General features: G+C 37.0%; 1 protein-coding gene across 4 annotated transcripts in view; it reads right to left on the reverse strand.

Moving 5' to 3' along the window:
• SEMA3D (semaphorin 3D) overlaps positions 1 to 24,081 on the reverse strand; it is a 203,165-nt gene that overhangs the window by 32,914 nt on the left and 146,170 nt on the right. For all 4 annotated transcript variants that reach the window (XM_004739634.3, XM_013060789.2, XM_013060800.2 and 1 more), the window contains 3 exons: positions 15,520 to 15,634; positions 14,048 to 14,117; positions 10,968 to 11,112 (listed from right to left, as the gene is read on the reverse strand). In XM_004739634.3, the coding sequence (XP_004739691.1) occupies positions 10,968 to 11,112; positions 14,048 to 14,117; positions 15,520 to 15,634 (330 nt within the window). The remainder of the gene's footprint in view (positions 1 to 10,967; positions 11,113 to 14,047; positions 14,118 to 15,519; positions 15,635 to 24,081) is intronic.

Raw genomic sequence — 24,081 nt, forward strand, 5'->3', positions numbered from 1 at the left:
AGAAGAGAAGGAAAACCTGGTTTCCATTGACCATTATAAAATGATCTTTGGAAATACATTTTTCCCCCCTCTGGCAGCTTTTCCATCTGGCATGCTGCCAGTGTTTGGATAAGATCTTTATCCTGTAGATTGCTGTGCATGATCTCTGAGGGCTGTGTCTCTACTCTGCTTTCACAAGCGAAAGTGATTTGGTAGAGTTGCTCCCTGAGGTTTAAGATAGTACTGTTTGAACTAAATATTGTTATTTTAGCACATTAAAAACAGTGAAATTTTTCCTTTGATATCATACAGCTGTGTAGCACACAGATCTAAAAATAACTAGAGATGCCAAGCAACCTAAGCAGGTAAGACCGTAAAGAAGGCAAGAAAAATCCCATAAAGGAAAAGAGAAAGTGTGGGCAAGTGATGCCTGGGTGGCACAGTCGGTTAAGCGTCGACTCTTGGTTTCTGCTCAGGTCACAATCTCAGGGTCGAGAGATCGAGGCCTGTGGCGGGCTCTGTGCTCAGGGAGGAGTCTGTTTGAGGTTTGCTCTCTCCCTCTCCCTCTCCCTCTGCTGCTCTCTCTAAATAAATAAAATCCTAAAAAAAAAAAAAAAAAAAAAAAAAAAAAAAAAAAAGCAAGGGAAAATGGTACATCGGAAGTAAATGATCATATTAGCTTCCTCCCCAAACCCTAGGAAATGTTTCTATCAAAGCTATACATCTCAGGTATTAAAGATCTCATGAATTTTTGTCTGTATGTACGTCCTCTTCCTTTCTAGCTGGTAGTGATGCAGTCCATCTGACTCTATGGTAGAGGACCATTTATGTGGGCTCCAGCTTTCTTAACATTTGCCTGATTTCCACCACTTCAGTTCCTATAGGAAATAAGTCAGGGAACTTCTCTGTCTCCACCTACTACGTTGAAAAAAGGCGTAAGTTAGTTTAAAATTTGAGAGGGAAAGAAAAGAGCTATACCAAAATTTCAAAGTGTAAGTCTCTTGCTGGAAACAAGAGCAGCACGAGAGTGTCCCAGAAGAGGGACCTGCCCGGGCGCACCGTGAAGGGAAAGGGTTGAGCCCACCCGCAGCCGGCCCCCCGGTTGGGCACCCATCTCCCTGGGCCGGCTGCACGTATGGCTGGCGAGGTGTGACTGTCTTAGGCTTGGCGGATCTGCCTGTTTGTACAGGGCCTTTAGCCGGGCACTGGGAAGCGACTGAGGAGAAAAATAGGTTTTATCCATTGAGAGCACTTTGCCCCTTGGCAAGGCACCAGACAGCTGTTAAAAGTTTTCTCCCCCTGCTGCTTCAGGCTGTTCTCTACAGGCTGCACTTTCCTTTTAAACAAATCAGAGGATTGACTCAGGCGAGGGAAGAAAGACGCGGCACACAGGAAGACTAAACTGGGCTTTCATTTCTAGCAAGCTGAGAAAAATAAGCTACATATGGAAAGGAAGTCTGATTTGTATTTATATTAAAAAAAGGTGATTTCATAGGTGCCATCCTATCCCCCCGCTGATTCATCTAAGAGGCATTTTATAACACAGATGAAGAAAGATCCTGTATTTAATGTTAGAGCCAGAAAGGCCAGGGGTACAAACATACAGATACATTTGTCTCTTTTTCTTTTCTTTTCTTTTCTTTTTTAAGCCCGCTTTATTCTTATATTTGAAAGTTGACTACTCTGCTATGTTTAAAAGGTAACAACAGCAACAACAAAAAAACCCCTCAAGTTTCTTCTTTATTGTTCAACGTCTAATAAAACAATGTGTCTTCTAACATTTGAAGAAATGAATTTCCTATCTGCAAATATCCATTCCAAATTTTATTTAGCAAGTGAATTTCAACCTCTGGACCTAAGCTCCCCAGCTTATACGAAGGCTGGATTCTGTCTACTCTAACTGTGTAGTAATTTAAAGAAGACAATTAAGCCAACAATTCTGGATCATTTACTTTCTAAGTTAAATAGTTTTAAGCTGAATTTAATCTTGCAAGAACTTTAACAAAACATGGCTGTAGCTCCTTCTCTATTTTAAAAGTTTCCTTTCTTTTAGAGGAATTTCTATACAACAAAAAGGAAAACAGTATTGAACACAGTAAGTGATGTGGGATTTGGACAAATTCATCTTAAAAGAGAATGTTGGTCCCATGGAAAAGCAAGCTGAAAGTCAGCTGAAAAGATGAATTGAGAAATGTTAGAGATTAGTTGTCTCTCACCTTTTCAGAGAAACACAGCCTGTATACAGTTAATGGAAAATGATAGTGATGTTTTGTCATATGCCCTGTTAAGTGTAGTCAGATTTGGGAACTGAGAGTCAGGAGGCCCAGATTGTTACACCTGCCTCCGCTTCTCTCTTCGGGAATCAAAAAGCTGAAGGGATAGAATTAAAGATAGCCTTGGTAAGAGGTAGGCCATGCAGCGAACAGATGTTGGGGAGAAAATAAAACTGAACTTAATATAGTTGAGGCCTCTACGAGCTAGTGGTGCCTACAATGAGATCTTCCTAAAGTTCCCCACAGATTTTTAATAAAGTAGGACAGCTTTTCTTAAAACGAAACAACAACAACAAAATGCTAGTCCTCTTGTGCAGGTGCCTAAATCGGAAGCTAGTGAGAGATGCTGCAAGGGAATTCTTCCGTTATTTTTCAGTCCCATTTATTAAGACTATCACAGTCTCGCACTGTGATAGTCTTACTAAATGTTTAATTTTTTGAGGACCCTCCATACTGTTTTCCACAGGAAGCTCAGGATACTATTCTTTAATCAAGCTTTTCATTTTAATGCCAGTATTGTTAACGTACAGTGCTATATTAGTTTCAGGGGTACACTGCAGTGATTCAACAATTCTATAACATACTCCGTGTTCCCCATGGTAAGTGCACTCTTAATCCCCATCACCTCACCCATCCCCCACCCACCCTCTGGTAACCATCTGTTTATTCCCTACAGTTAAGAGTCTGTTTTTTAATTTGTCTCTTTTTTTTCCTTTGTTCATTTGTTTGTTTGTTTCTTAAATTCCACATAGGAGTGAAATGATACAGTATGTCTTTTTCTGATTTATTCTGCTTAGCACGACACTCTGTAGCTCCAATCTTGTTGTAAATGGAAAGATCTCATTCTTTATTACGGCTGAATAATGTGCCATTGTTTGTATGTATGTATGTATGTGTGGAGATTAGATTGATAGATAGATAGATGTAGATAGGTATCTTCTGGATATAGATCTTCTTTATTCATTCATCTGTTGATAGACACTTGGGCTGCTTCCATAATTTGGCTATTGTAAGTAATGTTACAGTAAACATAGGAATCCTTGTATCCCATTGAATTCTCATTTTTATATTTTGGGGGGCAAATATCCAGTAGTGAGATTCCTGGATCATAGAGATCATAGGGTAGTTCTAGTTTTAATTTTTTGAGGACCCTCCATACTGTTTTCCACAGTGGCTGCACCTGTTTGCATTCCCACCAGCAGTGCACAAGAGTTCCTTTCTTTCCACATCCTTTCCAGCATTTGTTGTTTCTGAGTTTTTGATTTTGGCTACTCTATCATTCTGAAGTGTGAGGTGATAGAGGATACTGTTTTTGAATTATGTATTTTTCTTTTTTCATGCTATGTTTGGATTTGGCCTTAAAACATTTCTTTTCTACAAGAAGAAAATCCTTGCTTGCTTGGGACAGCTTACACCACAACTCGGACCTAGTTTAGATGAATGAAGACATACAATTCTAAGAATCATCAGCTTATGAAAATAATGTATTACAGGAGTATGTCATTGTTCATGCACGACAGTTTTGGTAGATCAGGAAAGAGAAGATAGGGTGCCTACAGAGTTTTGAAACTTGTGGATTCCACAGTGATCACAGACCTTTACCGTTAAAAACTTGGGCCAAAGTAGAAGTTGGAATGTTTAAGCAGTTACTCTAGTTTTAGGTGAAATGCCATTGCATGGACCCAGTCCGCTACATAGATCAAGTTACTAAATATAGAACAAGTTACTAACATTACATATTATTACCCTAAGACACAATTTCTCAGGGATTTGCTTTTTTGAAGCAAAATCACAAATCAATCACGGTCAAGTCAGTGATGCTTTGGCACATTAAAAGTAAAAATGGCCTTCTTAGCCCAGGTGGACGTGCCAGGACCCACAGCCGGTCCGTGGCAGCATATTTGGTAAGACAACATTTCCAGTGGACCCGGAATCAAAAGAATCTTGAAACGTTTCAGGGTCTTTTACAGTGTTAGAAAGTTCAATAATTTGGTGGAAATAAATAAGGACTGTTAGACATATCCACACTCACATTCATAGTTTAGGAGATTTTATCTGATAGCAGAGAAGAGAGACAATAAGGGGGTGGGGTGGGCAACGTTTAGCCTTTACCTTTGATTTACGCTGAGAAAAGCCCATCTGAGGAGTTCTACGCAATGGGGCTTCTTGTTTAGATAAGACTTGAGATGTTATAGGAAGGGAGAGAGTTCATTGTTTTACATTTGGCATTCGTAGTTGAAAAATCACTTAACATTAAAGCAATGTTAATGTTGACGTTTTGTAGTGGGTTGGTTAAATGAAATAGCTAGTTGATTGAGGGGAAAAAAGATGTTCAATATTTCTAAAGATCTAAACTTCTAAAATAGAGTTGAAGAGGGGAGATGTTTATTCAGGGATTATTTGAGATTTAATAATTGTTAGTCAAGGGGCACCTGGGTGGCTCAGTGGGTTAAAGCCTCTGCCTTTAGCTCAGGTCATGATCCCAGGGTCCTGGGATGGAGCCCTGCATCGGGCTCTCTGCTCAGCAGGGAGCCTGCTTCCTCCTCTCTCTGACTGCCTCTCTGCCTACTTGTGATCTCTGTCTGTCAAATAAAAATAAATAAATAAATAAATAAATAAATAATTGTTAGTCAAGTTTTTATAGAATACGAGGGCCAATAAATAGGAATAAGCAGGTTAGCCTAGGTGATTTGATATTTCATTTGACTTAAAGGCACCCATAGGATAATCAAATTACGGAATTAAGAGTACCTATAACAACCTCTTTTTGCTTCCTACCAAAGAATGGAAACTTAGTTGGGAAAACCATGTGTAAGTTTTGATCTTTCCAAGTAAAGCTAAAACAGTTCAGAGTAAAAGCAGTAAGTATTTAGTGGGCAATGGAATTTTGAAATGAAGTTATTGTTACAAAATTAGAGGTTTAGAAATTGTCAAAAACTGTGGCAAAATAATTTGAAGAATAGTGAAACAGACGTTTCTTAAATATTTGAACCTCAAAAACAAGTCCTTCCCACATTTTGGCTATTATCAATAGTGCTGCAATGAACATGGGAATGTTAATCTCTTTTCAAGACCCTGATTTCAATGCTTTTGGATAAATATCCAGAAATGAGATTGCCGGATCATACGCCGGTTCTATTTTTCATATTTTGAGTAACCTTCACACTGTAGGTGGAAACAGTGTAAATGTCCATCAACTGATGAACGGGTACAAAAATGTAATATATACACACAAAGGATATGATTCAATCTCATAAAAGAAAGGAGATTCTTCAATATGTGACAATGTAGATGACCTAGGGCACATAAAGCTAAGTAAGTTAGTCCAAAAGATCTAAAAAAAAAAAAAAAAACCTGCATGTTTCCACTTACATACATAGTCAGACTCATAAAAGCAGAGGATACAACACTGGTTGCCTGGGGCGGGGGGTGTGGGGAGGAGTGGAAAGTGCGATGGCACTCGTGAACAGGTTTACAATTTCAGTTACTCAACATGAATCAGTTCCAGAGATCTGTTGCACAGAATTTACCTACAGGCCATGGTGTATTGCGCACTTAAAAACCTGTTAAAAGTGTAGCTCTCACAGGAGGTGTTCTTAAGGCAATAAAACATTTTTAAAGTACTCTCTTCTCACCTTTTTGATAAGGGAATGGCTTACCAACTGAAGCTGACTTTCAGGAAAACATTTGTTAACATTTTGCACTTTGGCAAGAATTATAAGATTCCTTATCAACAGAAAATAAAACTGCCAAGTAAATCAAATGTCAAAAATGAAACCTTCGGCCTTTAAAAATCCTCCTGATTCTGCGTTTTCGAGCAGCCTGCTACTGTTGGCCTGACCTCAGTTTGGTTTTCATTTCTGACCTGTTCTGCTCGCTGTGGATTCTTCCTTATTTTATTTCACGTGGAACTTACTATCAAGGCCTAAAGTTCAAAAATGATTGAAAAAGCCCATCTGAGCAACATTCAGTTTGTTCAGGGATTCAGTTTGGACACCAGAGGGCAGGAGAATCCCTCGGAGTGAAGGAACGGCTCCTTGTCCTCCTCGAGTTTCCAGGCTGCTTGACATTGTAGAGTAATGCTGTCGTGGTAAGGCCAGGAGTTTAGGTTTGACTTTTGTCACAGGAAGTGCAGAACCCTGTCAAAACTAGAAAACGAAAGCAGCTGTGGTACATGGAGAGTCATAATGTTTGTGGCCCTCAGTGATATTGTCCGCAGAAGGACCAGGGGAGCACAACTTTAGAAGCAACCTTGATGAAAACATGAGTGGGGAAATGTAAGCGCAAAGGAGGTTTTTAAAAATAATCTATTTAAAAAATTTTAAGTTCAGTGGAAAGTGGCTTTCACTGAAGATGTGGACTTTTCGTACAAAGCAAATGATTTAGCAATGGTTTTATTAAAGTAAGACGTGTGCCCCAGAATTACAAGAAAAGAAATGACAACCATAAGAAGGTGTCAACACTGCATTATTATCTGTGCAGAAAACAGATCAACCCTCGGGGAAACAATCTGTTTCTTTACTCACTTTGATCTCGTGGAAGGTAGAATGGTGCTGAGGTTAACGGCATTTGATTCGGAGTTTCAGGTAGAGTTAAATTTAATCCCCGTCTTACCACTTCAGAACAAGAAAGACCCCTATGTTTAACTGAAAGTGTAAAGCAAAATAAACAACTTCTGACAGCAACTAGAATAGTCGTTTTTGTGTCGCTAAATTCTATAAAGAGGACATAATCTTCCTGATCAAAGTGAATGCTATTCTGCTGCTGTTTTTCTGGACTCTTTCTCTGTCTCCACTAAAAATACTGGCTCTAGTTTGGGCTATGAAAGGTTTACAGATCTTCCTACACTTACAGTTGGGGTTACGTCCCAATAAACCCATTCTAAGTTGAAAATATTGTAGGTCCCAAGTGCACTTACTACCCCTAACCTGGTCAACGTGATCGCTTAGCCTAGCCAAACTTAACCGTGCATAGAACACTTACATTATTAGTCTACAGTTAGGCTAACTCCTCTAACACAAAGCCTACTGATTATCAAGTGTTGAGTATCTCATGTAATGTATTGAATACTGTACTAAAGTGAAAAATAGAATGATTTTAAGTGCATGGGTTGTCTAGCTTACAATGGTGTGACCATTATAAGTCACAATGGTGACTTACACCATGTGTGTGTGACCGACTGGGAGCTGTGGCTTGGTGCCGTGCCTGGCCTCACCAGATTCTCACACTACATATAACCAGCCCAGGAAAAGATCAAAAGGGAATATTCTAGGTATGGTTTCTACGGAATATGTTCGTTTCCACACCATCATAAAGTCTAAAAATCAGAAGTCAAACCTTCATCAGTTGGGAACTATCTCTAGTTACAAGGCATAATTATCAAACCTTAGTTACAGATTTGAGTGTACTTACACATGTAAAAAAGTATAGGAATTTCTTGAGAAACACTGATGTTTAGAAAGGCTAAAGAAATGATTCTGTTAAATGACACTTTCTTGGGCCTGATATTTTTCCTTTTCTTAATTTTCAAAGAGAAAAAAAGAAAGGTGAGGCATCTCTGTGGTCATTTGGATCCAGCCTATTTCCTGGATAAAATCTGAATTCTAAGAAAATATGTACAGTGTAAACACTGTATACTTTGAGAACTAAGTAGCAAAAACTGGTGTGTTTACTGTGATGGGACACTTTTTTTCTCACTGATGGAAAGCTCTCCTTGCTGACTTATGCATTACTCATGGTGGGGAAAAGTCGCTGATTCAGATTTCAAGGAAGGGGCTATGCTCTTAGGAGGAGAGTACTGGGACATGTGATTTGTCCTTCCTTTTTTTTTTTTTTTTTTTTAAGATTTTATTTATTCATGAGAGAGAGAGAGGTAGAAGGAGGAACAGAGGGAAAGGGACAAGCAGATTCCATGTTGAGCACAGAGCCTGATGCTCCACTCAATCTCATGACCCTGAGAGAAACCAAGAGTCCGACGCTTAACCGCTGAGCCACCAGAGCTCCCTGACACATGATTCATCTTCAAGCCTCCTATGGCATTTCACAGCTCTTCAGGCAGGAGGAGAGAAGTGGTGACAGGTCCCTTGGATGCACCTCTAACCTATACTATAATTGGAAAAAATATGCAATCTGGATGCATTAGCATATGACCATTTTCATGATTAATTTCAATTTTTTTAGTGTATATATATATACACACACACACTAATATACATATACATATATGTGTGTGTGTGTGTGTGTGTGTGTGTGTGTATACACATGTAAATCGTTTTCTCAGGGGTGCCTGTGCGGCTCAGTCAATTAAGGGTCCCACTCTTGATTTTGGCTCAGGTCATGATCTCAAGGTCATGAGATCAAGCCCAGGCATGGGGCCTGCTTATGATTCTCTCACTCCTTCTCCTACTGTCCCTCCAACCCCCCAAAAACCATTTTCTGTAATAGTTTCAGTCCCAAATTCTCCAATAACATCTAGATGACTGAATTTTTTTTTTTTAGTGGCCTGAATGGGCATAGTATTTTCCAAAATAAACTCATGTAGAAGCAGCTCCAAATGTGATGATCTGTGATATTTAACCCCATAATCCTAATATGGTGAAATTTCCCCAACTAGAGTTCCCTCTGAATTTTAACTATCTTCCTCAAAAAGCCCCAAATATATATAAAATATAAATTGAAATTCTACATATACTCATATATAATATACTATATAATATCATTATATATATTATACTATAGAATATACTATAGTACACTATAGTTCAGTATACATATATATAGAATATACATTCAGTAAAAGGTATTCTATTCTATCAAAGGGGGAAATAAACATATTTTAACATAAAAAAATTTTAACATAATGTCATACTACAGAGACTAAGGCCTTGGACTCTGCTGCCAGAGTATCTGGATTTAAAACTCAGGAGCGCTACTCATTAGTTCTGTCACCTTGGGCAAGTTACTGCACCTCTCTGTGTTGGACATGGCTCATCTGTACAATGGCATTAATGACAACAGCACTTGTCTCTTAGAATCATTATGAAGTTAAGATCTGTAAAACCTTTAGAAGAGTACCTGTGCATCCTAACCGTAAAGAAGACGTGATATCTATCTATCTATCTCTATATATCTATAATGGAATACTACTCAGCCTTCAAAAAGAATGGAATCTCACCATTCACAAGGATGTGGATAGAACTGGAGAGTATTATGCTAAGTGAAAAAAGTCAGTCAGAAAAAGACAAATACCATATGATTTCACTCATATGTGGAATTCAAGAAACAAATAGATGAACACAAGGGAAGGGAAGGTAAAATTTGAAAAGGTGAAAACAGAGAGGAAGACAAATTATAAGAGACTCTTGGCTATAGGAAACAAACTGAGGGTTGCTGGAGGGGCAGTGAGTGGGGAGATGGGGTAACTGTGTGATGGGCATTAAGGAGGGCACATGATGTAATGAGCACTAGGTGTTATATGTAACTGACAATCACTAAATTCTACCTCTGAAACTAATAAAACAGTACATGTTAATTAAATTGAATTTAAATAAAAAATTTGTAAGTGAAAATCATATTATTGGCAAAAAAATCCTTTTTCCACAGAACTGTGATCACCTTATAATCAGTCCAGAAAACATACTTGAAATGTATTCCTATTGAGGAATTACAGAAGGGAAAATAGACATGGTTGTAAAGTGTGTTTCCCAAATGTAATTAGGCTATGTAAGAGGAAGATGAAAAGAGAATTCAGAAAGTCTGGCCACCAACTGCTTCCTGTTTAAGAGCAAACATATGAAAAGATAAAATTCAGTAGAGTTGTATGGATTAAGTCAACATTTTTTTTTTTAAATTTTATTTATTTATTTGAGAGAAAGAGTGAGAGAGAGAGGGAGAAGCAGATTCCGCTAAGCAGGGAGCCTGATGTGGGACTCCATCCTGGGAATCCAGGATCATGACCTAAGCTGAAGGCAGTTGCTTAACCAACTGAACCACCTGGGTGCCCCAAGTCAACAATTTTTTACAGAGATTTTGATAATTACTTTAGATCTCCTGTTGGAAATACTCATGTGAAACATATGTGGGAAAAAAGGGCATTTATCTCTTTTTATTAGGTCAATTAGCTCATCCTAAAATATTTAAATCACTTAAACTGTTTTAATCACATCAGTGAAAACAAAACAAAACAAAAACCTTCCATTTACAATGCAAATACAGATTTTACACTGCAAACTGATTTTTTTTTTTACAGATGCCACATAATAAAGAAATAAATGAACCGTTGTAATTGATGTAGTCTTTGAAAAGTAGAAATGAAGGCCTGAAGACTCTAGTTACATATAGAGATGTATGTGGGAAATAAATATTTATTTGGCATTTTCATTTAACCTGGAATATTTGTCATCCTATATATTCAAGATAAATCATCTTGACTCTGTAGACTTACTGCAAACAAGCACTATATTTTCAGCATCGCCTGCTCCTTATGATACAACCCACTATTTCCTGTAGAAGTTAAAGCTCTTACTCAAAAGAAAAAAAAAATTGTCAAGTTCCAGAGAAGGATGGAAACGCTAATACATCACTGTGAATAAATAATAGGTATTTTTTAAACCCACAGTACATGTTGCTGTGGTGAATAGCATAGTTTATTATAATAGAATTAGGAAGAGGATATGGGCTCCAGAAAAGAATTTGATTATGAAATTGGATACATACTGTGCCAGGTCGGGGGTAAGGAATTCTTCCATCATACTGCACCCAACGGTGGTCTGCACTTTCCTTATGAGCATAGGGACCATTGAAAACTGCTCTGATGTCAGCCATGCTGTACACACAAACAGCTGAGCCTTTGAAGATGGAGCTGAAAAAAAGCAACATGATCCAATCACTCCCTGCACGTCCGTCACTGTACATTTATTTATTGGGCACATATTATAACCAGGTGTGTGGACAAACTTGGGAAGCTCATTCCATCTGAGAGATGCTGCAGACAGAATGTGTGGACGTCTTTAAGGAGCTTACACCCAAGTAATCCTGAAAAAATGTGCTAGCAGTTACATTACGGATACCTATAGTAACAAGCAAAGCAAACACACAGATGGGCCCCCAGTAGAGGGCTGTCTGGTTATGTTTTCAGAGAGAAGGGGCCATCTACATTGACACTTGATGGATACATGAGGATTCACTAGAAAAATGAGAACAGAAGAAAATATGCAGAAAAGAGTATCAAATGTATGTACATGCTTTTGAGATTTATTTGGAGTTCTTGCGGCATTTAATGCCTTCTAAAGAACTTATAAAATAAAAAAGTTATATTACCTATTTTTTTTATAGAGGAACAATTTAGGTATAAAATTAATTACCTCATTTCTGTTTTCTTCAAGCAAGTGAATGTCCATAAATATCGGCCATTTATAATTTCCTAATTTCTATTAATTTGAAAAAATGTTGAAATTCTTTTGTGCTTCTCCCCGAATTTTTGAATTTCTTCTTGAATTTATGTATGTAACTTATGGATTACTTAAAATTAATCTTAATTACATAGGACGGGAGGAAACATAATCCAGAAGCAGAAAAGCTCCATTGGAATTTCACAAGTTTTAGTAAATTAGTGGTGAAACACTGCCCTCAGATGTTTATTTTCTTTTTAACTTCTGGAAAATAAAAGACATCTCTGCATCTAAAATTTTCAGTGATTTCTGTTCATTAAAATGAGATCACCCTTTATGATCTAAGAGACCTAAAATCTCAGCACTACACAAGCAAGCCAAGGATTCTCTAGCATGGGAAACTCAATCATTGATATTCTTGGAATGAGGGGCGCCTGGGTAGCTCAGTCAGCTAAGCATCTGCCTTAGGCTCAAGTCATGGTCCCGGAGTCCCGGAGTCCAGGAATTGAGCCCAGCATCCGGCTTCCTGCTCAGCAGGGAGTCTGCTTCTCACCCTGCTCTTGTGCTCTCTCTCACTTTCTCTCTCTCTCTAATAAGTAAATAAAATCTTAAAAAAATATATATAATCTTGGAATGACATTAATGGGAAGCATTGGGAGCTGAGGGCAAACAGGCAGCTGGGAGAAAACTCTGCTAAGAAGGGCAGTGATGCCCCCATAAAAATCACATCCTCTGCGTAGGATATTTTAAAGGAATGATACATCATGCTTTATGGTGTTTCTATTGTCACAGATTAATTACATCTTCTCATAGGACAAAGGGTGGGACACTGCATCCCAATATTACCTCGGTCCTTGGGGCGGCATTAAAAATAGAATAATAAAGTACACCAAGAACAAAGGGTTGACTTGTAACTTCACACTCTGGGTGGGCAGAAAACTTGGTAAGAGAAAAAACATAACTATCTTGGGGCTATATTTCCCTGGCACATGTCTATGCCTTGTGTTGGAACACACAGTGACTTCAAAGACAGTTCTGGGAATGGAAAGATGCCAAGAGAACTAACGCTGACATACTTGAGTAACTACAGGCACTTGCTTTTCCTGCCTCTTTTTAGTTCAGATATGAATTTGCAGAAAAATGGAGTCCAAAGAGCAGAATTCTTTGGGTATCTTCTTTATTTTTATTTTAAAATTTCACGAAGCATTTCATTTTCTGATGTCATCTGAACCAACTCTACTGGCATAAGGTGTAAGGTGAACTGAAGGAAGGTAATCCCACAGAAGAGAAATTATACTTTGCCTGCAGACTATTTTAATAATTTATTTGAAAGGAGGCAGTAAGACTATTTCCCTAATACCAATACCAATACTGCCAATTCTTCCAATACTAATGTCAATATAAACAATAGTGATAGCAGAGCTGTGGGAAAAGTAAAAAAGGAGTTCAAAGAAGGTGTTGCAGGGAGTAATGTGTAGCAGGAAGAAGGCTGTCCCATGTTCTAATGTAAGTTACTGAATTAAATGAAATTAATATTAGGTAAAATTATGTAAGGTCCATATATTCTTTGAGAAAGCTTCAGAGATGCTAGGACAACTTTTAAGGAAGTCACAGAGTCTCAGTGACAAGTGCAGGACAGTATTACATGGAAAGAAGACAAAAACACAGGAAAATTAAGAAAACACCTTTGGTTCTAGTCCCGTTTTTAATACTGGTTGGCCCATCTTCCTGGCGCAAGTCATACAAACTTCCTTTGCCCAAGTTAGTAGAGCAAAGAGTGTCGCATCTCATGACTGAGGCATGTATTTCTGTAATACTACTTCTATGTCATGCAGCTTAACCTATTTGTTATGGTGAGTATATGCAGGCACCTTTGCATCCTGTAACTTTAGTCTGGGAATTTAACTCGCAGATGTACTTGCTTACTTGCTCATATAGGGAAAGAGCCGTATGTACAAGTTTAGTCCCTGATGTGTTGTGCGTATGGCCAAGCCCTGACACAATAGAGATGTCTATGTACAGGAAATTAGCTAAATGAATTGTGGCAATGGATACGGAAGTACTCTGCTGGTATAAAAAGAACAAAGAGACATATTATGTTTTGATATTGAAAGAGTTCTAGGAAACACTATGTGAAAGAATAAAATGGGTATTTTTTTTTTCCACATAAAAGGAAGGGGCCGGAAAATACAACTGTATTTCCTTACATATGCCTTACAATTCTATAGAAGAATTCCAAGTGTTGTTTTGTTTTTAAAGGGAGTGGGAGAGGGAGAAGCAGGCTCCTGATGAGCAGGAAGCCTGATGTGGGGCTGGATCCCAGGACTCCAGGATCATGACCTGAGCAGAAGGCAGACACTTAATGAATGACCCACCCAGGCGCCCCTTGTTTTGCTTTTAACTTACCTGGTTGTGGTAAAGACTCCATAGACCACAGGATTTCTTTCATCTCTTGTGGGGAGTAAGTAAATATCCTCTATTAATGGAAGAAAAAATAACAATTCATTATATTTTTATATTTTAGTATTACGTATTTGCCTTTTCTTTAAGAATACAGTACTTCTGAGACTCTAACAGGTATAAAATTCAGATAACAGTAAAAGTCGTTACATTATGACATAAGAAATTAGGGGTTAAAGGCCGGTTTTCTCGGGCACCTGGGTGGCTCAGTGGTTTAAGCCGCTGCCTTCGGCTCAGGTCATGATCTCAGGGTCCTGGGATCGGGTCCCGCATCGGGCTCTCTGCTCGGCAGAGAGCCTGCTTCCCTCTCTCTCTCTCTGCCTGTCTCTCCATCTACTTGTGATTTCTCTCTGTCAAATAAATAAATAAAATCTTTAAAAAAAAAAAAAAAGACCGGTTTTCTCACTAGCTATGTGGCACTGAACTGGATATCAAGCCTCTTAGGTGTCTATTTCAATTACCTATAAATGGGATGATTCGCTGATAATCTCCATGACTATTCCCAGTCAGAAGTATGTGACTTCTGACAGAAGAGTAACTAAAAACATAGGGTGTTTTTACCCTCCGTTGTAAAAAAAAAGTCTTGCCCTGTAATTGTGTCAACTTATTAATAACTCAATTATCTATTTGCTAGAAATATAAAAATCGCTACACAAGTTAATTACCTGCAAAATACTTGCTCAGTATTTTGTAAATAGTTAAGCAGTATTGATACCAAAGTATGTGTAAACAACCTCCATTAAAAGTTTTTTAAGATGTGAGCATGCTTATGTACCACATGAGAAATCAGCCATGAAGAGTGAATATATACTTTAAATACCGTATGGCAAAAATCATTCAATGATAACATCATTTTTACACAGCAAGGCAAAAACAAGTTCAAAAGATAAGATTTGATGATGTTACCTTTATATATAGCTGAAAAAATTCCTTCTAGAACTAGCTTTGAGAGGAGTAAAGAGGGGAAATTCAAGAGAATGACCCATTGAACACTTCTGAGTATTCTTTTTTTTAAGTCGGAGGGAGTGAGTTCACCCAGTCTCCCGGGCTCTCCAGCAGAGGGCATCCTCAGAATAAAGAACCCAAGTTCTCTCTGCCTACAGACTGCCGCGCCTTCCAAATTAAAAGGCCACATGGAAAATGAATGGATTCCAGTGAACCTTTGCTGGTAGCTCTTTGTCTCTTGCTGCTGCTTTGTTTCCTCCTAACTATGAGGATGCTTACAAAGAGGGGAATTGCTTCATTACAACGTGCTCTGAAACCTAGAGCACCTCCATGTTCTTTGTGTGTGTATATTTAGTAATAACACTCCTACAAGCTGTCCTGGGCTCCAAGGGGGGCTAAAATAAAAGAAATGCTGAATTTATTAGGCAGTAGTTCATTTTTAAGAAAAAAAAAAAAAGGAGCATGTGACTCACGAAGCTCATCAAAATGAGTGTCTGCCCCATCATTTCCAGGAATAGAGCAAACCAATCTGGCTTTAAGAAAAGTCGTCCATTTGTTTATCAGGCTGCGTTGTCCTCCTACATCATTCTGGGTGGGGGAAAAAAAAGAAAATAGTAAAGATACAGATTTAACATCATTGCTTACAAAGACAGGGAGTCTACACGTTTAACGCCTTGAACTTTCAAATAAGGGAAAAGGCAGTTTTGTCCTTTCTTATTCATGCTTTTGTCATGGGTGAATGACTACGGTGTGTACAACACGGCTCTCCTGAATGAGATGCTGGCAGGGCGACCCAGGACATGACTGGGTCCTGGAATCAAATCTCACCTCTACCACTTTGTGCTCCATGGCCTACAAAAGGCTACTTAACTCTCCAAGTTTCTGTTTCCTTACTGAAAAAAGTATGAATAGTGTCTTGAAATTGATTATTTTGATGATTAAAGGGAAAAATTTGTATACCATGCTTAGGATAGGGGTAGAAAACTTACGTTCAATAAATCCTAGCAATGACTTGTATATTATATACATGATAAAGATCGTGATGTACAGCCTTTAGAAATATGCTATAGACTTAAAAAAAGTCTTTTTCCAAAATTAGTGCCCTATTAATTAAGCAATAAGGCAACATAAACATACACATAAAACCAATCTTGTTTTAAAGGCTAACTGATGTCTTTTCAGACTTTCTCTCACTGTGAAATATTTCATTAAATTGTTCTTTAGACAATTACCAAGCCCATGCATTTAAATCAATTCAGTAAAACAAATTCAATAACACCATAAAAAGATCTGTTTCTTATTTTTAATTTAATAGTTTCCCATGAACACTAAATTCATACAATTTGTTATCTGACCAGACTAGATCTGCTATGTTTTCAATAAGTAAGATGAGACTGTTTCATGGCACAAATACTGTAAGTACTTAAATCAAACTTTCAAAAATTACTTCTGGAGTCACTGTTTCCATTAATGTACTTACATCTAAATGTAAATTATATAAAAAAATTTATCCTTCATGCAATTTATGTTTTATAAAATTAATAAAAGTTCGCTATGAAATACTAACTCTGAATATTTCGGAACTGTATTCCCTGTGCTTCTTGTATCTCTGAAAATTATATGAAATTAGAGAAAAGTATCTAAATAGCTCCTCCAAAGAGGAGAATTCGAAGCTGGAGAAATAGTTGCTATTCTTCAAGAAAGGGAGAGGAAGAAAGGGAAGGGGAGGGAAGACAGAGATCCCTTTGCATATTAACTTGGGTGATATGGAAACCCAAATTCCAGATGATATAATCTTAGTAAAGCAAATCTCAGAAGGCTATAGATTTGTAGGAGCACTCAGAACACAGTGAGGTCCTGAGACCATAGGCTGGAGCTCTCTTTATAGCCTTAGCATCTAACACCCTGGGTGCACCAGGGCACCTAGAGTGAGTGAATCCCATTTTATTTTGTTTTGCTTAAAGATTTATTTATGTATTTGAGAGACAGAGAGAGAGTGCACTGAGGAGAGGGACAGAGGAAGAGGGCGGGAAAGAGTCTCAAGCAGACTACCCTCTGAGCACGGACTCAGACCCAGGGTTCCATGCCACGACCCTGACATCATGACCTGAGCCTAAATCAAGTTGGACACTCCCACTGAGCCATGCAGGCACCTGTGAATCCCATGTTATATCCTCTCTGCTAAACACCAGAATACTTTTCACCAACAGCTCTGTGGACATAAGTAATAATTTTTATGTTCTTTATTTGTTCTTTAGGTTTATAACAATGTAAAAAGAAAAAAAAACAAATTTAAAGACATTCAAATTCAATAAAATATTTCCTATAGGAACTAAGATTTGCACTTAAACAAAATACTGTGCCTCACAGTTTGCGCTGTGTCTCGCTGTTTTAAATTTTAAATGATCCAAATCAGTGTGCACTTCGTCTTGGAACACATGTCTCCCCGAGTTCATGTGGACTGGCAGATATAGAAGAGAACCTCCATGGTTAAGTACAGCGATTGTTTGGAAACTGGACCAAAAAAAGACCTTTCTGGCAATAGTATTTTGACACTGACACTGTTCAGAATTTCTGACATGTGGCGATAAAGCAAAGCAAAAGAACATTTAGTTGATTTTCTCATAATTTTTCATTCTTCTCAGAAAATGCACTCCCTATTCCTTTCATCCAACACCTACTGTGCATATGTCACTAATACCCTGCTTATCAGGTGTTTAATAAGTACATGTTCGATGATTAGTGAGTAACTAAAAATACAAGATAAAATTGATAAATGTCCTTTGAAAGTATAGATAAATACCAAAAGAGTTAAGTCTCCTCTGAAATGTCTTTGTAGTGGAAAAAAGGAGAACAGGCATTGCTGTGGAGTTAGACTCAATATTGTTCTTAAAGTGAGGGTTGAGTTCAGACATGCAGAGGTTGGACTCTTCAGGAAATATTCTAGGTGCTAGAAACTAGGGGGAAAGGGCAACAGATGGAACACTTTATAACATGTACAGAGAACCAGGACAAATTTCATTTAGATGAAGACTGGGATAAATGAAAATAGTGGAGGAAAATGTTATAAAAGAAAATTCGAGACAATCCAGGAAGGCTTTCATACCAGATCAGAGCATATTTATGTCATTTAGTAATATGCTATTTAGTATAAAGTATTACTACAAATAAATGAAAGAAAATGAATACATGATCTATTTCATATAAAAACCCTCTAGAAACCAATGTGTCTATACTTGCTGTTGAATATATGTGTTGTATACGGTGCTTCTATTGTTGTAGTATCATTGCTCAATAATAAAAATAATCAATATTTAAGCTAGCTATTGGATGATTAACGATGGCTGCAGCTGTGAAGACAGATTTATCTAGATATGACCTTTATTTTTTTTTTTTTAAGATTTTATTTATTTGTCAGAGAGAGGGAAAGAGAGCGAGCACAGGCAGACAGAATGGCAGGCAGAGGCAGAGGGAGAAGCAGGCTCCCTGCTGAGCAAGGAGCCCGATGTGGGACTCGATCCCAGGACGCTGGGATCATGACCTGAGCCGAAGGCAGCTGCTTAACCAACTGAGCTACCCAGGCGTCCCGATATGACCTTTATTTTTACTGCTAACATCCTCAGATCATTTAATAAATATAAATCCAGATGTTAATATGAACAGGCAAAAACACGGATGCTTCCTTCTATTAATGATGAATTCTGTTTTAATGTTTAGTAGGATTCCAGTGAGAAAATATGTTATCTGGAATCACTCAGAAAGAAAGAGATTTCTAAATAAACTTAAAAATAAAAAGTAAGATATCTTCTCATCTTTCTCATGTTAATATGAATAGGCAAAAACACAGATGCTTCCTTCTATTAATGATGAATTCTGTTTTAATGTTTAGTAGGATTCCAGTGAGAAAATATGTTATCTGGAATCACTCAGAAAGAAAGAGATTTCTAAATAAACTTAAAAATAAAAAGTAAGATATCTTCTCATCTTTCTCATGAACCTTGATTTATATCTTTTTACATTCATAAGTGTTCTGTCTTTTGTATTTTTATGTTAGCAAAGCCCTACCCATACTAAGCCAAGCTCTCATTAAAATCTTTCAATTTTTTAATGCACTTACAAATTTATAATATTTAAACATTTTCATTGCCTTTATTTGCACATTTCGAGTTAGCAATAAATACTAAAAATAGTGTTGATTCAATATACATGAGGAAATATATCCACTGTCATGAATTTAATGCCAGGGACTATGTTTGGTTTACTGCTTTACCGCTAGCAGAGTCGTTGCTCAAATTATTTTGTTAATTGAATAAACAGATATATCAAATATTTGCTCCACAACATTCCTCTATCAGGTATCTACATCACTACTTCCATAAAAATTAGCAATCACATCCACTTATAAACATTTTATGAGATAAAGGCAACAATAAATGTCCCTTTTCAAAGTGTCCCCCTTTTCCATTTGCAGTGATCATCCATATTCAAGACAAACCATGAAACAGTTCTAACTATTCTACGAGGCTCAAATTTGTTGGACAGGAAAGGGACTTACACTGTAGCTTGTGTGTGTGTGTGTATAAAATATTATATTATAAATATAAATAAAAATACTATATAAAGATATATAAATAATATATATTTTATATATACTTATATATTAAATTAAATTATATAGAAATTATATAAAAATTAAGATATATATATTTATATAATATGTATATTATATATATAATATAAAAAGTAAATAAATAAACAAATATATATTTATATAAATATATAAATATTTATATAAATATATATATTTGAATAAATATTTATATAAATAAATATATATATATATATATATATATATATTTAACCCAACAAATGGAAATTGCAATTCTCTGAACAAAAAGAATCTTTAAATGTTCTTGCCAATCGTCGAGCACCCTTTCCTGGCCCCTCAAGGAATAAAATGATAAAAAAAACAAGCAAAATAAAAAAAAAAAATCCAGGTCAAAGATGAAAGCCACCTGCTCTCAGCAGGTAAAGAAGTATAATTTCTAGGATAATAGTTCTCAGGGATGGATTATAAGCATTTAATGACTGGATAGTAACTCTTAGAGACATCCAGAAGCATGACCTGGAATGGCAAAGTTCAATTCTCAAGGAGTTGTATTTCTCCTGTAGGAAAGGAAGTGTCAGTTGACTGACTTGACCACCTCTCAGTCCCTGGATTTGTTTGCAAATCCACAAAATCTCCCCTTGAAAACTTTAAGCCCTGAGGAGGGCTGAATGGGAGGTAACCACTTTTGTACTAAATTGTCACCTCCTTGCTTATTTTTGTGAAGTTCTAAAGAACACAACTATCTCACTAACACAATAGATTTATTATTGAGATGTCAGAATCAGCAGCTTTTAGTCACCTCTCTTCTGTGCCTCCACTCTATCACAGCTTCTTTGTGGTCAGATTGCCAAAAGCCTTGACATTCTCTACACAAAGATGCAGATGAAAGTAACAAAGAAATTAAATGTAAACAAGTGAGACCACATGGGTTCCATGTGGGGGGTGAACACAGAGGGGGACTGTTTTCTTATTCTCTATGGCTTTTTATATGTTTGTGACAGTTCTTAATTTTAAAAACAGAAAAGACAGAAGATGAAACAAAGCACAATTTAAAATCCTTCAGCAGCTTGAAAATAAACTCTCTGGGCCAGGTGCTCTAGTGATGGCTGCATATTACGAAATACTATGATTTCCACTCATAGGCTACTGATGGGTAGATCAGTCAGAAGGCAGGTTAATGGTGATTCCATTTTGCTTCTACTGTCCCAGCAGATTCAAGTGCTTATAAATCTTACATAGACATGTGGAGTAGCTACAAACTGTCACACATGAACTTTTATTGAGTATGTCTTTTGACCTTTAGGTCACTATGCTGGGTTCATCTGCTAAACACAATTTTATCTGTATACATCATCCTCTTTGCGGATCTCTTAGCACTTTATAAATATGATCCTTTTCACCTATGTCTTGGGAAACAGAAGCTCATGGAAAATACAAGAATTGACTTTTAGCTTCTACGCTCTTAACGCCTGAAGACTTTATAAATCAACGAAATCACAAGACATCTGTGAACATGTTGTATTCCATTAAAATATAGATTAGCGTTCAGAAATCTGTAACCATATTTATGAGTTTAAGTTGAAAGACACCAGGCTTTTCCAGTCAAAAAACACTGAAGGATGGCACATCTTCAGCACTTAGAAAAAAGAAAAAGAGAAAGAAAAAAGGTTTGATGCAGGAGTCAGGCTGGTTCATAAATTCTTCTTTGCTTAAAATTAGTTCTTTTGCTTAATGCTCTTCTGCATCCTCGTGCGGGCAAGAGAATGGAATTCCCCCAAACACTTTGAAAACTATCATCTGTGTAGTTTTTATGCACACTTCTCCCCAATTCTAGCTTTTAATGACATTTAGTCCCAGAGATTTTGGTTTGAATTAATACTACAATATTGTAAATCAATAAACGTATTTTTTTCCATAACTGAAACTGCCCCACTGAGATAAACACATAGATTTCCCATGGACCCTTTTTACACATTCAGTATAAGATTAGGGCAATTTAATACTTTGGTGTTTGCAATGTAATGCCTCTTGTATTTTTCAATACAGCATTCATATTCTTTATCTGATCTGTCATTTATGATAACAGCCATCCCTTGTGAATTTTAAACAGTCTCGTGTTAAGATATCCCTCTGAATTGCCTGAAGACCCATTCCACCAGGAAATACTGGGGCTAAGACCCCAGCAACTGACCTTTCAGAGCAACTGTCCAGTGTACTCCCTGGGCTGCCTCGAGCTTCACACACTTATTTCCAGGGGCGGATTTTAGAACCTTTGTAAACTTAATACACATGGTCTGTATGGGGCTGGGTACGTAAATAAAAATGATAAGGATAATCCAGACACAGAATGGCCTATTTAGAAGCTGGAAACTATAATCATGATGTGACAGAAACAAAAAATAAAATCTGGAATAAGAGGTTCCAAGAGCCTCATTAGGAAAGCACATCATATACACTAAAATATGTATATGAGAGCAGAGCTTAAATGAGGACATTTTTAATACATTAAATGAACTAATGGAAGACAGTGAATTACAAGGACTGAATCAAATGAGACAACTATGTCGTTGTGCTTTCCTTTTTAGCTCGGATCTTCCTTTGCAATGTGTGGTAACCACGTTTCATCTAACTGTTTCATTGAGATGGGGGAAAAAAAGTAATAGGGTTATGACCACCAAGAAATAAAAGCAAAATAGGAAAGTAAGGAGTCTTCTATTTCATCTACAAATAATCTTGAAATCCCTTAAAGGTAAAAGAAACAAAGCTATGCAAACTCAAACATCTCAGACAAAGGGGGGAGGAGAAGAACAAAATAAACAAAAAAACTTGTGTGGCAGGTATTAAGCACAGTGATTTTTAAGGGATCTATTCTGAAGAGGCTTTCAAGACAACATATATATATATATATATATATATATATATATATATATATATATTTTTTTTTTTTTTTTTTTCCCCTAAAAGGGACTCTCGTGTTTAGAGATGACTGTTTTTGATTTGCTATTGGAGAATCAAAATGGAGAACATGTTTTTCTAACTACCGCAAGAACTTGTAAAGATTATTAGAAATGCAGAACTAGGTAATAGTCTCTACTAAAAAGTTCAGTTTCTAAGATTTGACAGGTTAAAATTAAGTAAATGTAATCATGATAAGCATTTTTTTTGTTTCTTTTTTTTTTTTTTTCAGGTAGGATCAGAGCTCAATAAATTAAAAAAAAAAAAAAAGCTACAGTCAACAGTGTAAATCCTGGCCTAGGAATTTCTGACAGAAAAACAGATGGAAGTGAAGCAAAAGCACATCTGTAACTTGTGGCTCTAAATCTCTCATTTAGGTTGTAAGTGACACGTTGAAAAGTAAGCAAAAGACCCCCACAACTCGGCAGAGATCAATAAATACGGAAAGTGTCATCGGCCTAAAAACACAAATCTTCAAAGGCAGTAATTGTCCAAAAAGGACCATATATCAAGGTAGACAATGCAAGTGGAATCAAGGCAAAAGGCTATTAATGAGACCCCCAGGCAAGTTATGTGAAAGGACCATCCAAACTGAATTCCTGGCATGGACCAAAGGAAATACTGCAAAACAAAAAAGAGAACTGGCATAACCTACAGCTGGAATCCAGAGTGGGCGAGCTTAAGTAAGCTAATGGACAATGCTTCCAAAAATGAACAGAATCCCAAAGTAATGGGAAACAGCCTTGAGGCGAAACGTTGCAAGCAAGCCTCACTGAAGAGACTGGTATTTCCACACTGTAACTTACAGAGTGAGTCTTGAAGGGACACACACACACACACACACACACGTGGTAATAAACACCACAGAGACATAAATAATAGTATCTGAAAGGACTATTCAGAAGGTTTATTTCAGGCTGTCTCACCTGTTCTTTCAGTTAACATTTATTACCTTGCCATGGAGATCTGTGTAATTTACCATTTATGAGAGCAGACCAGGGTGTAAGGTGCACCATTTGGTGCTTGAAATATTGGCTATATGACAGAATAAAGAATTATAAAGTCTGGCAAGGCTCTAGAAATCATCTAGGCTAAGCATCTTATTTTAAATATGAGAAAAATGGAGTAAGAAGTTTGGTAGGCAAGTAGGGATACCATTGAAAAATAATTCATCAGTAAATGTGTTCTGCCATATACAAAGATAAACATACTGAGTGTGAAAGTGATTGAAAGGAGGTGCTTACTCTCCTGAGGTTGTCATGAAATGTACTCTAATTCAGCTTCTTTACTACATTTAGCGTCTCTCCCTGTCCACGTCTCTTGTCTAAAATTTGCATTGTTCAAATTCTCCACAAAATTTTCACCAGACATGTCTCCAAATCCTTTTGACTACATGCAGAAATAAGATCCACCCTCCAAGTACAAATGTTGCTAAAAATGAAGGCAAAATAATAACCATAACTTCAAACAT

Source organism: Mustela putorius, unplaced genomic scaffold, assembly GCF_011764305.1.
Source record: "Mustela putorius furo isolate JIRA1106 unplaced genomic scaffold, ASM1176430v1.1 tig00003845_pilon_pilon_pilon, whole genome shotgun sequence".
Classification (NCBI taxonomy): domain Eukaryota; kingdom Metazoa; phylum Chordata; class Mammalia; order Carnivora; family Mustelidae; genus Mustela; species Mustela putorius.